Genomic DNA, 16,410 nt, shown 5'->3' on the forward strand with positions numbered 1-16,410 from the left:
CATAAATGCCCGAGAGAGGTCCACATTCATTTTGCGAAAAGGAGTGTCCATGACATAATATTTAGGATGTCCAGAGATGGAACAATTATGTATAAAGGCAAAGAAATTTTGATCCTTAAGCAAATTCCAAGGAAAGTAAGAGAAATAAGACGAGACTATAAATTTCTGGCTACTTATCTGAATTAGAAAAGAATTCTATTTAAATGGTTAATCCCGGAGGGGATGTTAGTTTCATGGAAGGAAAGGAAAATCAAAATAGACTTTATGGAAAGGGCCCAAGATTTTTATGAACAATTAGTAGGTATGGAAGATCAAAGTAGTAAGGAGGAATTGGAAAGAAACCCACAGGAAGATCAAAGTCACCACAGAAATAAAAAAGAAAGACCCTCAAGAACCCAAGGGAACGTTTATCCACCTCAAGAGAGAGAAGAAACTAGTCCCCAGCAAGCACAAGGAGAGATTGGAATTATCACAAGACAAAGAGCGAAACAGAACTAAGTAAATGGATGAAGAAAAGAAACTTCTACCCATTAACATAAACGGTTTAAATTCAACGACAAAAAGGAAAAGAATAATAGCCAAATTAATCAAACAAAATGCCGACATAATATGCCTACAGGAAATTCACATAAGGAAAGTAGATGAAAGATATTTAGACTCCCCGAAACTAGGGAAGCTATTTACTGCACCAGCAGATACAGAAAAAAAGAAGGGGATTGCAATATACGTGAAAGACGATCTGAAAACAGATTTAGTCTGGTCAGACCCGAAAGGAAGGACTTTGGTTTTACAGATCTGGATTAATACTATTTCAATTCTATTAGTAGTAATTCATGCCCCAAATGAAGACCAGAAAGAGTGTTTTAAATATTTACATCAAAAAATATTAGGTTTTGAAAAAAGGAATATCTGTATTATAGGAGATTTTAACTCTATTGCTGATTGCCAAAAGGACCATAGTTATGCGAAGAAGAATAAAAAAGGAAAAAGAGAGTTTCCTAAGACATGTAAGGAAATGATGAAAGAGTTAAATTTGGTGGACTAATGGAGAAGACTATACCACAAAGAAAAACAATTCACATTTTATTCTAACCCGCATCAAATATGGACAAGAATCGATATGGTGTAGATGAATGGGGAAATAGCGAATGAAATAAAAGGAATCGAAATATTACCAAATGAATGGGCAGACCACAACCCAATCCAAATAATCTGGAAAGGTAGGAAAAAAACAAAGAAAAGATGGACATTAAACACCCATTTAATAAGAGAAAAAGAGTACACTAATAAACTTAAGGAGGAATTAAATTATTTTTTAAAGGAAAATGATAATGATGTAACCTCGAAACAAAATATTTGGGATACATTGAAGGCAGTTATAAGAGGTATAACAATCTCTTATAATGCTATGAGAAATAAAGAAAAATATGCTCAACAAAATAAACTACAAAAGCAAATTAAGGGATTAGAAACCCAATTACAAAAGACCCCTAAAGATCAAAGAATACAAAATCAAATAATAAGTCAAACATAATTTGAATTTAATTGAACAAGAGAAAATGATAATAAACTTGAAAACGACTAAACAAATTTACTTTGAGCATGCTAATTAGACAAAATAAGAAATTACTTAGAAGAAATGAAAGATAAAGTAATCGGGGAAGAACTGATAGAATTATTAAATAAAGATATTACTTGGCCCGAACTGAAATCAGCAATAGAGAATCAAGGGAATAACAAAGCCCCGGGGCCAGATGGGATCCCGGGAGAACTATATAGGGCAATTGCGGAACAAATTCGACCTCTTATGATGGAAGTGTTTAATGATGTCTTATTGGCAGCCAAGATGCCGGACTCATGGAGGGGAGCATTGATTTCACTGATCCCGAAGGAGGAATCTGATCTTAGATATATTAACAACTACAGACCAATTTCACTTCTAAACACCGACTACAAAACATTTACCTCTATCATAGCTAACAGATTAAAACGAATTTTAAATTTGTATATACATGAAGACCAAAATGGATTTCTCCTGACTAGACAGATAAGGAATAATTTAAGAACAGCAGTAGATGTTTTAGAATTTTATGAAGCCCTCCCCGAAAAACAAACTGCACTTATGTTTCTAGATGCAGAAAAGGCATTCGATAACTTAAATTGGCAATTTCTAAATGAAAAAATTTATAATATGAATTTAGGCACCAAATTTGAAAACATCATAACAACAATTTATGATACACAGCAGGCTAATAAATGGGGAATATACTCGCCCAATAAAAATAGAAAAAGGAGTTAGGCAAGGTTGCCCACTCTCACCCCTGCTCTTCATATTCTCTCTAGAAACATTATTAACATGAATTAGACAAAATCCAGAGATTAAAGGACTGAAGATTAAGAAAGAAGAATACAAACGGCAAGCATTTGCCAATGGTATGGTTTTTTTTATGGAGGAACCTGTAGAAAGAGGACAAAAATTGATAAATGAACTAGAACAATTTGGTGCGGTAGCAGGACTTAAAATTAATAGGAAGAAAACAAAACTAATGACTAAAAATTTAACTGAAAAACAGAAAAAAGAATTAGAAGAAGTCATGGGAATACAGGTGATAAAGAAAGTTAAATATTTAGGAATATGGCTAATACCACATTGCAAGACACTTAAGGAGAATAATTATGACAAATTGTTGCAACAAATAAAGAAAGATCCAGAATCATGGGGTAGGCTACAACTTTTATTATTGGGCACGATTGCTTCTATCAAAATGAATATTCTCCCAAAATTTTTATACTTATTTCAGACGATTCCAATTAAACTACACAGAATTTTTTTGACGAACTTAACAAAATAACTCTTAAATTTATTTGGCAAGGAAAAAAATCTAGAATAAATTTAAAGGCAATGCAGGATTTGAAGAGCAGGGGAGGACTGGCACTTCCAAAATGGGAATGGCAGCCTCTTTAATATGGTTAAAAGATTGGGTGAATTCAATCAATAAAAGAACGTTATTGTTAGAAGGCCATGATTTGCAGAGTGGGTGGCATGCCTTTTTATGGGAGGTAGGGAAAGTCAATCAGACATATTTTCACAGACATTTAATTAGAGATTCACTATTAACCAATTGGAAAAAAATATGGAAAAAACACTATCTAAAAGTACCGATTTGGTTATCGACAATGGAGGCGATGATTCATCCAAACAACTTGGACATTACCAAAATGATCAAATATAAAGATTTATTGGATGCACAAGGAAATTTGAAATCGCGGTAAGAGCTGCAAGAGCAGGGATTTAAAATAGATCAGTGGGTATATCTCCAAATTCATAGTAGATACAAACAGGATAGGAAAGAATTCGGAATTAACAATAAACTCCAACAATTAGACAAAATTTTATTAGGATCAGACAAGAAAAATATAACTAAATTTTACAATTATCTATTAGAAGTAGAGTTAGAAGAAGAGACAGTTAAAGGGAATATGATAGCCTGGAGTAGGAATGTAGGACGGAGTATCACATTAACAGAATGGGAAAAGATCTGGAGTAGAAACAATAAGATCACAAAATCGGCAGCATATAAAGAAAACGCTTATAAAATGTTTTACAGATGGCACCTTCCTCCCTCGGGATTAGCGAAGATGCGCCCCAACACGTGTCCAAAATGTTGGAAATATAAAAGTATAGATGGAACCTTTTTTCATATGTGGTGGTCCTGTAAAGAAACTCAAAAATACTGGCAGAGAATTAAAAATTGGCTGGAAGATATAACAAAAGAACAGACTGAGTATAAACCAGAGTCCTTCCTGTTAGGGATTTTCGATAAACAGCTACCTAAAAAAGTGAAGTTCATAACAATACACATATTAACAGCGGCCAGACTAGCGTTTGCACAATCTTGGAAACTACCTCACATACCTACAGAACAGATGATCATCCAGAAAATCTCAGATTGTGCAGAAATGGACAAACTTAACCTAGCCTTAAAAAATAAAGATTCTTCAATATATTTTAACAATTGGAATTGCTGGTATAAATGGTTAGATCAAAGACAGATTTTATATTATAAGGTTAAAAAAAAAAAGAATAGGATAAATCTATATGAGTGATATATAAACATATATATGGAGGAGATGTGCGTAGGAGATGGCATAAATCAAGAAGAGAAAAGATCTTACAAACTGTTGAAAATGAGAATGTTTTTAAGTGTTCATTTCTCCTTTTTTCCTCTTTTCTCTTTTCTCCTTTCTCTTTTCCTTTTCTTTTTCTTCTTTTTTCTTTTTGCTCTTCTATTCGTGTATGTGTTGATTTGTTTTTAATTGTAAAATTAATAAAATTTGTTTAAAAAACAAAAGAAAAAGAAATGGGCAAATGTCTTAATTTCGCATAGTTTTTCATTTCTTTAATTCATTTCATATTGTTTGTATATCAATTTCCAATTTTTATAAAGGGCATAAAGTTGTTATGCTTTATATTCCTTTGGAAATCTGATACTATTTTTGTACAACAGTTTCAGTAATTTCACCCATCACCTTAGGCAAAGATGTATATCTGTGTATGAAACACCTGACTGGAGAACTTAATCACACAATACTGAGCTTAACATGTTAATTTTCAAACAGTAAATTAGGAAGAATTAGATTAAAGTGCAATTTAGATTTATTTAACTAAGCTAAAACATTTTTCTAACTAGCATCAAAAAAGACACATCCTAAATTATGAAATAACTAAAGAATTCATTTTAGTCCTACCCGTAAAATTTCTTCCACACAGTCATTGTCATCTACTCCACTGTTCTGTAAACAAAGAGGAAATAGATATAAAGTTAGAATTATATCTATTTTTCTTAAATGTCATGATTTCCAGAAGCAATCCACCAGCGCTGCATACATGTTGCCAGAAGGCTTGTATTCATGTATGTTTAAAATAGAACAGAGAAGATGAATATCTGAGAAGATGAATGTACAATTATTACATATGCCTCTTTTCAAAAATGGTAAGAAGTAAGGAAAAATTTTAACTGTTGATTTTTTCATCAAATATAACATCAGAAATATTATGATATGCTCTCTGCACAAGAGCATTTAAATTAAAAGTGCCCTACCACAGGTTGGCCATAATGCATTGGGGACTTCTTTGCTATAACAATCATTGAAATTAAATGACTACTATATAATTTAGTCTCATGGATATTATATAGGAGATGTTTAAAGTTAAATAACACTTACATGTACTGACACCGTCTGCCAAAACACTATCTTAACTGATACTGGCTGCACTTAAAATGAAAGCAACAATTCAACTGCAGATGAAACTAAAACAGCATGAAATTACCATCTCCGTTGTATAATTGAACTATCAAATAATATTAAAATATCCAATCTTGAAAAAAAACAATGTTTTTTTAAAAAATATAAAATATACTCTTTATAATTTAAGAATGAGATCAATATAACCCAAAAAAAGAATTCCCAAATGTTTGTACTTGCATTGTAAAAGTATAACTCAAAATGCACCAAGGACGCCACATTGTAAGAAAACTGAAGGATTTTTAAACTCCTATGATTTGGTGTAGTCAGCCACATTTCCATTTTGGTTTCAATTTACAACATGCATTAACAAAATCTGACAAGTGGGGAAAAGTCCTAAATGAAACACACTGGACCCTCCATATATTCTAACCTGGGGTGGGCAAATATGGCCCCTTAATGACCTGTGGACTTCAACCCCCAGAATTCCTGAGCCAGCCAGGAATTTGGGGTGTGTGTGTTGAAATCCACAGGTAGTAAAGGGGTCATAGTTGTCCAGCCTTGCTCTAATTCAAGACTGGGGGTAGGAATCAAGTTTTCCAGAAAGCAGATTATTTTATTTTATTTTTTGCTGGAGAAAAAATACTGTCCACAAAGCCTACATATTTATTGCTCTAGTTTTGTCCTGATAAAAATTAATTAAAACATTTATCATAATGAAGGTTCTGCTTCTTAGTTAAATTAAACTGTTTGAAATCTCAAAGGAGATATTACGGCTTCATGGAAAGAAAATGCCAGATGCAAATATTTTCCCTTCCTATTATAAGATCTCTACATACTAAAAATAAAAGCTGTCACCACAATGTATCATGACAAGGAAGTTCCTTCAGGGGCAAAAGTTCACTTCAAGTCATCTTGTTGTTTATCAGTAGCATGCTTCTTTTTATAAGCAAAAAGTATTGAAATTCCTTCTTCCCATTTCATGTTCCTGAACCATACAAAATCAAATTACATGGAAAAACACCAAATCCAGATTCGCTCTGCTTAGAACAACACATACTGTACGTGTCTCTGTGTGAATTGATGCACATTTACCAATAAGCGGACATATTAAATTAAATTAAATAGGCCTTACTTATGAATAAGTATCTGGGTAGGATTACAATAATAATAATATAATTGCATAACTTTTTTCATGTGTTTCATCTGTTTAAAACCTTCAAACATTCATTAATGTATTTTATCCTTATATATACGTACACTAAGATAGGATAATAGAAAATAAATAACAAGTAGAGTAGAGTAGAGTAGAGTAGAGTAGAGTAGAGTAGAATAGAATAGAATAGAATAGAATAGAATAGAATAGAATAGAATTCTTGATTGGCCAAGTGTGACTGGACACACAAGGAATTTGTCTTGGTGCAAATACTCTCAGTATACATAAAAGAAAAGATACATTTGTCAAGAGTCAAGAATCATAAGGTACAACACTTAATGATAGTCATGGGGTACAATAAGCAATCAAATCATACTAAGAAACAGTCAATATAGATTGTAAGGATACAAGCAACAGTCGTACAGTCATACAGTCACAAGTGGGAGGGGATGGGTGATAAGGAGTGATGAGAAGATTAACAGTAATAGTAGTGCGGACTACATTGCATGGGTCGTGCCAAAAAAAAGCTTTGTGGGCAAGAATATGGGAATTGAAATGTCAATAACTAAAGGAGACATTATGGAACAAATGTGGCAATATAATGTGAACATAAAATGCACTGCTCAAGTTATTGAAATTGCTTACTTTGATTATCTGTGTAGGCAGATTGATATGACAATTAAATAATTTTTGACATTCTGTAAAATAACAAGTGAACTTACATAAGAATAATTCTTATTAATTCATAATTCTAGTCCTGAAGCAGGACTATTAAAACCTGCAAGATGGTAATCATCAAAATTTAAGCCCCACCCTTTTTGTGTGCAGGGTAGGACTCACAACAATGTGTTAGCGATCGTGCAGATTTTGCAAATCACTGTAGATGCACCTGCTCTGAATCTTGGGCAATTTTTTAGAATGTTATCATCATAAAATATATGTAAACTGAGGCAACCCTGCCTGAGATGCTTTCTATTCTGAAGAAAAATAAATCCATACTGAACTAATTTGTGTACAGCTGCCAGTAATATAAACATGCTGGTTAGAATTTTTTACACAGCAGATGCCTTTGTATTTCATATTTCAAGGAAGTTAATAAGCAGGTGTCAAAACTCTGAATTAAAATTCCCAGAAGAGGGAAGAACAAAGAACAATAAAAATGATTTTTAAATAATCATAGCGATAAATAGCATCTACTTCTGATAAATATAAGTGCTGGCATAAAATGTTATTAGGCTACAGAGATGTTCTTTTGTTTCGGAAATATGTTTTGTTCTTCAGCAGTGTCATTCATCATCCTAATAAGCCCTCCATATGTAAATTAAATAGCAAAGTTTGATTCATTCAAATACATCTTTGTATTGTGTTAGATCATTTTTTAACATTTATTTCATTCCTTTCACTGCTGAATAACTCCATAGTATTTGTGTAATTTAAGGATTCCGTTCATACTCTGGAAATGTTTTGTCATTAGTTCTTATTCAGCTTTGCTTTCACTATGAAAATTTCAAAATCTCATTTAGGACTACAGTGTACAAATTAATATTGGATCCACCCAAATTTCAGGATAGATGTTTATCGTTTGTGTTTCTTTTAAACGGAATTCTGTATTTTTTTTTAAAAAAAACCATGCATTGTTCTTTTGTACCTTTCCCCCCAAAAATTAACTTCAGTGATTTTATACTTAAACATGTACAATTAACTGACATGTCAAGTATTTATAATTACAACTTTCATTATCTTTGCAGAACAAGATGTTATTATTTAAATTTCCAGTGGTAGAAAAGCCACACAATTTTATTGCATATTTGTATACTTTGGGGTAGATAAGCATTTCTTTAGTATTCATTAAAGCACATAACTTTTAAATTTTATTTTCAAAACTTACCTAGCCCTGCTGGCCAGAAATAAAAATAAGTTTCATATTTAAGTTGAATGAAAGTGCTACAAAAACACATAATTTTTTCCCCAGAGAACTGGAAAAGTTATTAGCATTTATTTATTTATTTATTTATTTTATTTGTCAATTGTTTACAAGATAATAAGTATAAGTGTATACATAGTTATGAATACATGAAATGGGTACATATAAGAAAAATAAAAGAAACAATAGGACAGGGACGGTAGGCACGTTGGTGCGCTTATGCACGCCCCCTACAGAACTCTTAGGAAAGGGGTGAGGTCAATAGTAGACAGTCTAAGGTTAAAGTTTTTGGGGGTTGGCGAAGAAACTATAGAGTCGGGTAGAGTATTCCAGACATTGACCACTCTGTTGCTGAAGTCGTATTTCCTGCAATCAAGCTTGGTGCGGTTAACCTTGAGTTTGTATCTGTTGTGTGCTCTTGTGTTGTTATGGTTGAAGCTGAAGTATTCATTGACAGGTAGGACATTGCAATGTATGATTTTATATACCATGCTTAAATCAGACCGAAGACGGCGTAATTCAAGGTTTTCTAGTTCTAGAATTTCAAGTCTGGTGGCATAAGGTATTCTACAATGAGTAGAGGAGTGGAGAACTCTTCTTGTGAAATATTTCTGGACTTTCTCAATTGTGCTAATATAAGATACATAATGTGGGTTCCAGACTGAAGAGCTGTATTCGAGTATTGGTCTAGCAAATGTTTTGTATGCTCTAGTTAGTAGTGTGATATTACCAGAGAAAAAGCTACGTAAGATTAGGTTAACAACTCTTAATGCCTTTTTGGCTATGTAGTTGCAGTGGGCTCTAGCACTTAGATCATTAGAGGTGAGTATTCCAAGGTCCTTTACAGAGCTTGGATCATCAACAAGATCTTGACTATTCAGCTTGTATTTTATTTTCGGATTTTTTTTGCCAATATGTAAGACAGAGCATTTATTTGTTGAGATTTGAAGTTGCCATTTGTTTGACCATTCTGATACACTCTGATATACATTCTGATATTTAGCATGGAGATATCATTTGGTATGTCATTTTAAAAGATTTAAAGAAAAATAAAGATAAATTTAAGATTTACATTTTACTTATTTAGTCATACCTGAAAAAGACTTTAAACACTACTTTCGTTTTTTTACTATGTAGAATTTAGACAAAACCATCCAAACTTTCTGAAATAAATGAGGTTTAGTGCAATGAGTTTCTCCAGTTATCCCAAAATTCTTGGACTTGATATTAGTGTACATAAGTAGAAATTCATGATATATAAATTGGCTCCAATTCAATTGAAATAATTATGTTCAAGAAAGTTTTCAATGCAAAGAATTTCTGACATAGGCTTGATGCTCAGAACATGGCCCATAATTGCAACAAATATGTCCATGTGACTAAACTTTCCTGTTTATTTCAATGATGGCTAGAATTCTGAATTTATGAATAACCCCACATGAAGAAGAAGCTGACTTTTTATGATTATAAATAAACACAAAATCATTTGGTTATTGGGAAATGTTCTGGAATAGTTATTAAAAGTCAATATTATAGGAAAACAAGGAAATATAAAATGCAAAAGTGAAACACTGACAGAATCATGTAGGATATAGGATGTAAGGAAGGGAGAAAGAAGTATAATGTTTCCACTTTACACAACAAAGTGAAATTACCAACTGACATTCCAAGTAAAAGCAACTTGTTACAGTAAAAGCAGTTACAAGGATCGTGCAGCAGATTTTTTTTATGTTTAGCCCTCAGAAGCTGTGCACCTTCCTGTGCTTGTACATGTCTACAAATAAAAATGCCGTCTGTCCAAGAAGTCTTAGGTAGGCATTGATGTTGATATATTTCCTTTTCCCTCCTTGGTTGCCACAACTGTCATAAAATATTAAGCTGTTCCTGAGATGAGTGTAATATGAAGAATGCTTTAGGTTTTGTTATTTTGTCTGCTCTAATTTATCAGAGATTTCTTTGACTAAGACTTAAAACAATTATGAGTCCATCTGTATTTTAAATAAAGCTGTCATTTTAAAAGCCTGGATCCCAGGTGAAAAATAGCATAGATATAATACTGGGTAGCATTCTGCCCAAGAGGTTAATAAAATTTGAACAAAGAAGCAAACAAGATAGTTAATCAATACCATCAGACCACTACTTTTATCCCCTAAGATCTTCATTTTCAACTCACTGAACATCATTACAGCAGAGAACTTACACAGTCAATCTCCATCTACTGACACAAGATAAATTAATTAATTAATTAGATGGTCATAAAATGACAGTGTTGCACTGTGCCACCTGACCTTTTAAAAATATTACTCTTGGTGTTAATAACCATTCTAAATAAAGAAATGAACCAGCATATTTTATTGCTTTTATGTTTTAATACACAAAATCAAATACTATTATATCTAGGGTATGTTCAAGGATTTTCTTTTGCTTTTAAGCAAAGCAACTTATAGTTCTTGCACTAATATGGTAGTTAGACTCCTTCAAATTTTTTTGTCTTTCATTTATCACATTCTTATTTTAATGTATGTATCTGTATGTACGCCTAAAGAAGAATACAGTATAAAACATTCATCACTATGTACATTTTTATTATTTTAAGAATTATATAAGGTCATCCATCTTAAGAAACACAACTTGGAATGGTTCACAACATTGTTTGTGAAGAATAAATTAAAAATCATTAAAATAATAAAATCCTTTATTTTAGAATATATTAATGCAGAAATGAGATTTTCTGTTATTCATCAGAAATGGGTATAACTTACGAGTGCAAATACATTTAATATTAATGTAGTAAAATAGATTACTATAGTTGTAGTTTTTAAGTAATATATTAGTACCATTTCCCTGACAAATTGAAATCCACACGTCTTCAAGGGGCTGAGGTTGAGAAACACTGCTATACACCAATAATCCATTCATTTCCAATGTAGACTTTTATGTAGTCAAAGTAATAACATATGATAGGCTTTGAGGAAAGACTAAAAATATATACAAATCATTATTTCCTTTCCCAAGTCTTTGGGTTGAAATCAGATGAACCGATAAAAGTTAAGGATGACAATCGAACAATCTGTCTTCAGTCAGAATCCCAGGGAAAGAGTAATCTTGTTCAGGTGCTATTAAACTCCAAATACCAGCGGATGTAAATTATACAGACATAATTTCCTTAGAGAGGAATGAGACCTTCCATCCTTCCAAGGTTGATAAAATGAGGATCCAGAATGCTAGGGGACAATATGTTGACTCGTAAAATGCTTAGAGCGGCAGTGTAAAGCACTGTGTAAACCACTGTGAAGCAGTATATAAATGTAAGTGCTATTGCCTTAATCACTGTTCACATGTTCAAGAAGATATTACTATCACAGGATTGTTGTGACAGCAATTATTGCTGATACTGAGCCACAAATCATTCACTTTAATGGGACTAGTCAGGTGTAAACATCTGGAAAATGATTCCCAAATCTGGGTTAAATTAACCAAAATTGTGTAAAAATGTTTTTCTCTGGGTAACGACACACAAACTTATGTTTTTCTGGGTAGTTATATTTTACCTAAAATGATAAAAATGATTTTTGATAAGTGGCTTTGGATAATAGTGAACAAGGACTTTTTGATAATCAGGGGAATGAATGCAAAAGTTTCAAAAGCATTGATATGTTTTCAAACGTGCAAATGTGAATAACTGTATATAACACAACCAAGAGTGAAAAAATAACATTCATAACTATATTAAGACAAACTATTTTCTCATTTTCCACTACTGAATTTTTTTACTATAGATACTCCTCTATAAAACATGTGTCCTTTTCTTTTGCATCTTTACTTTTATTTTCTATCTCTCTATGAAAAGATTGAATTAATGGATACAAAACTTTGCTTTGCCATAAACATAATACTATTATTTCCATTATGTACATTTAAGAAACATGGATGAACTTTCAGGGTTATGACCCATTTCAATGTTCTGCATTTCTGTAATAACACTGTCTTGTTCATTTCATCTTTACAGCAAGCTATTAGAGAACCAGATTTTTTTTAAAAATCTGCAAGTTTTATATTGTGAATGTCAATATCTCTTATTAAAATAATAAATCACAAAAAACTGCACACTCTTCAAAAAAAGGGCTTAATAAAAAACACACTCTAGTTCACAATCTCTAATTTTAAAATAAACGTACAATCTGACAACAGGATTCTAGAATCAGTTTTCTTTTCCTTTTATACATCTTTATATCTATAGGAGTATTTTCTTCATAAAAAGGTTCATACATTTTAGCTACAAGTAAAATTTCACAAGTATTCAAAGCAAGATCAATATAAACGCTAAATATCTATGCTGCTACTTCTCTAAGCTCTCTTCTCTACTCATTTCAAGGATGTCAGCTATTTATTTGAACCACTGAAATATCAGATATTTTAGAAAGGTATTGATTTTGTTAGTGAAGTGTGACTAAAGGGATAAATAAACTGTTCTTGGTGTCAATCGATCCATTTTTCTTTATTGTTGTTTTAGGAGCAGTCAAAGTAGCATAGATTCTGATAAATGTTAGAATGTAAGGAACATAGTTTAAAACTATGCTATTCCCTGAATTTCAAAATTGAAACATTATCCCTAATAATGGATAACTCCACTATGTGACTTACGATGCTTTGGCAAGTTTTTTTTTTCTAAGTTACAGGTTCTTCAAAACAAAATATACAAAAAGAATTTGAAAACTGAAATAAAATTATATGATTTTTTGTGAATGCATTTGCTCACAGATCTAAGTTTGGCCAATAAATATCATGCATTCTGCTTAACTTTAATTTTTCTTTAATTACATTTTATTAATCATTTTCAAGAAAATAAAAATAAGAGAAAAAATAAAATTATGTGATAAATAGACATTTTATAATATCATACAATTAAATTTTCAGTATTTCTGTAATTAGTCTTAAGTAACTAAATACATTAAATCTTTTTGAAAACTATTGGCCATTGTTAAAATTCAAACAATGCATAATATGAACATGTGTCAATATGCAGTGTAAATGGCCAGAAATTTGCATGTTACAATAAATTCTATAAAGTCAGGTGCAAACAACCAAACCCACCAGTGTATTAAAAAAAGCTAATACAATCCTTGGTTGTATAAACAAAGGCATAGAATCAAAATCATGTGAAGTATTAGTACTGCTTTATAAAAACTTAGTAAGACCACATCTAGAATACTGCATCCAGTTTTGGTCACCACGTTACAAAAAAGATGTTGAGACTTTGGAAAAAGTGCAGAAAAGAACAACTAGGAACATTACAGGCCTGGAAACACAAACATGTAAAGAATGGTTGCAGGAACTGGATATGGCTAGTCTAGAGAAAAGAACGTCTAGGGTTGACATCATAGCAATATTCCAGTATTTGAGGGGCTGCCACAAAGAATTCAACAGAGTTCTTGTTCTCTTATATTTACATAAAGAGTTCATGCTAATTTCCTGTTTAAGTCCTCCTCCCAACTGGGCCAGTTGCTTTCCAACATTTTGAGACATAAAGTTATTTAAGACATCTTCAGTGAAGCTTTAAGCTATATATGAAGTATTTTGAGCTGAAAAACAGAAAGTAAACTTAATCATAATGTGTGTGTGCATACACACACACACACACACACATCCACAAAGAAATGTGTGACACAAGTGTAAAAAAAAGACTTCTTCATGTGTCATTTTTTACAGATAGTGTAAAAGCCATTACGATTTCTGAAGCCTCAAGTGTGAAGTATACATTACATAACATGTCCACATTAATAGGCATTTTTCCCATCCTTGAGTCTGAAACAAAGTATGCTGATATAAATTGAAGGCCCCAATGTCTTTTACCTTCTAAAATGAGACCAGGCAATGGTGCTATATTTCCAATTTTCCAATGAGTCAAGTTAAGGGAAGAAGCTAATAGGGTCCCTGGCTTCATTTATTTTCCCAGCAAACATCACTGCCTGGTTGGAAAAGCATCCATCAATTACTTTACAATATGGATAGGGCTGGAGAGAAAGAAAATAGCTAAATTAACATCTTAGCTCTTTATCTACTTTATGAAGATTGTTCAACATGTCTGAACACAGATTCAGCCTTATTTCAGAGTAGCCCCACTCCATGGGCAGGCTGTTGGATGCTGCTATGGTTGGCCAGCATTTTATTTATTTCACATGTTTACTGCCCATCTCACCTAGAGGCACCTCTCAGTGGCTTACAATAATTAAAAACCAATTAAATATTTAAGCAATAAATACTCATAATAGTAATGATTTACAATTAGCAAAATGGGGAAGAAGGGAGCAGGACCAGGTGTCTGATTTTTCTGATGGCAGGTGAAATGAGGAAAGATGGCTGTTTAGTATAGGTGGAAAAGCAAGATATGAAACAATAAAATTAAACAAGACTTATTTTACAAAACAGTGCACAGAAATAGAAGGGAAATGTCTGCAGCGGCCTATAATGGACAAATGGGAGCTGTACATATATCAGTTCTGATTGCATTACCAATTATATCATCAAAGTATAAATTGTGTCCAGGAAAGAGGATACTATTTCAAATTAGTTAAATGCATTTTTGATGGCTAGGAGATGAAACAAAGGTACATCATTTAAGAAAATTTGTTAGCAAGATGTGGGGATGAACCCTAAGAAACAGTGAAGAATTTATTTTAATTATGTCTTTGGATTGATTCCAATTGTTAAGGGCAGAAAGGCAATAGATTTATCTTTTAGGATTGGTATCAAGACACTGAATAATGTTATGTGAAATAGGGCAAAAGCAGCAAAGGATTCTCAGTCTTTCCTCCCAGGTTCCTTTTATATGTTCGCAAAAAGAAATGGCTTGAGGGCAATAACCATAATCTTATCACTGAAATCTGATGGGATGACAAGCTATTGTTATTCATGATTGCTTCACAATCACCCTTGATGTTACAACATTATCAAATTCCTAGTAGATTGCCTAAATCAAGATTGAAAACAACTTCATGGCATCAAGTAAATATACTATTTTATTAATAATATTTGTAATGTATTATATTTAAATATAATATATAAAATTCAAGTTGGCCTTTCTTTAGAAAATATACAACTAAAATCTTATAGAATCATATTTGTAATTTTTTCCTGAAACATATTTTTTTCACTGAATGCAGGAGATACGTTTTAAACTTTCACCTTGAGAAAAAAGTCCTTTAATTGAAACTAATAAGTGTCACTCACAACTCTTAAAAAAACTATATTCAGATTTCAGCATGTATCATTATAATTTCATATGCTCTGGTTATAATTTTCAAGATAATTTTAATGATATAGTATTTTTCCAGAAAATTTTCTAGAAATATTACACTTGTATTAAAAGTTATAGAGTTAAACAATCCACACAACACTTATTTAGTATTTATTACATACTGTATATTCTGCCACCTGAATATAACAGTGTAAACTGCTTAGATTCTTTATTTTTGCAAAAGACTTTTCTGAATTAATGAAAAGTTCTTTTCTACCTAATATTGATACTTATTTTAATAATCACACTAGACCAGGGATGTCAAACTCATGTCATCATGGTAGCATCACGTGATGTATCGGGGCTTTTTTCCATTTTGCTAAGCCAGGCATAGGCGTGGCCAGGATGTGATGCATCCAGCCACTCCTGGCCCATAGGCCAGATGGTGGGATTCAACCAGTTTGCACCACTTCAGGAGAACTGGTTGTTAACTTTCTGAGCAGTTTGGTGAACTGGTTGTTGGAAGAAATCATTAAGGCAGAGAACCGGTTGTTAAATTATTTGAATCCCACCATCTGGCCTATGGGCCAGGAGTTTGATAGCCCCGCTCTGGACTCTTTCCTAATCTTATTGCAATTATAACTAACTTGAGTTAGAATCAAATTATGGCAATGAGATTAGTGACCACCAGAAGCCATAGTGCAAAGACTTTGCAATGTGTATTAAAAGTCATAATTCATCCTCAATATGTCAATTATTCCACATCTTACTCTGAGTCATGCAATAATTTCAAGAAGTGCTGCTCACTTTCTCAAACATCCTGAAAATATGGTATGAAAACAAAAA

The 16,410-nt window shown here is 32.3% G+C and overlaps 1 protein-coding gene across 8 annotated transcripts in view; it reads right to left on the reverse strand.

Annotated features, from left to right (window-relative positions):
- Positions 1–16,410, reverse strand: part of AFF3 (ALF transcription elongation factor 3) — a 229,157-nt gene that overhangs the window by 132,757 nt on the left and 79,990 nt on the right. For 7 of the 8 annotated variants that reach the window (XR_015744562.1, XM_087938471.1, XM_087938473.1 and 4 more), the window contains exon 4: positions 4,750–4,794. The exons of the other annotated variant lie outside the window; for it this stretch is intronic. Coding sequence is in view for 6 of the 7 variants with exons in the window: in XM_087938471.1 (XP_087794597.1) it covers positions 4,750–4,794 (45 nt within the window). In the remaining variant the exon portion in view is untranslated. The remainder of the gene's footprint in view (positions 1–4,749; positions 4,795–16,410) is intronic. 8 annotated transcript variants of the gene reach the window in all.

The sequence above is a fragment of the Pseudonaja textilis genome, chromosome 8 (assembly GCF_049901715.1).
Source record: "Pseudonaja textilis isolate UNSWEBS1 chromosome 8, rPseTex1.2, whole genome shotgun sequence".
Classification (NCBI taxonomy): domain Eukaryota; kingdom Metazoa; phylum Chordata; class Lepidosauria; order Squamata; family Elapidae; genus Pseudonaja; species Pseudonaja textilis.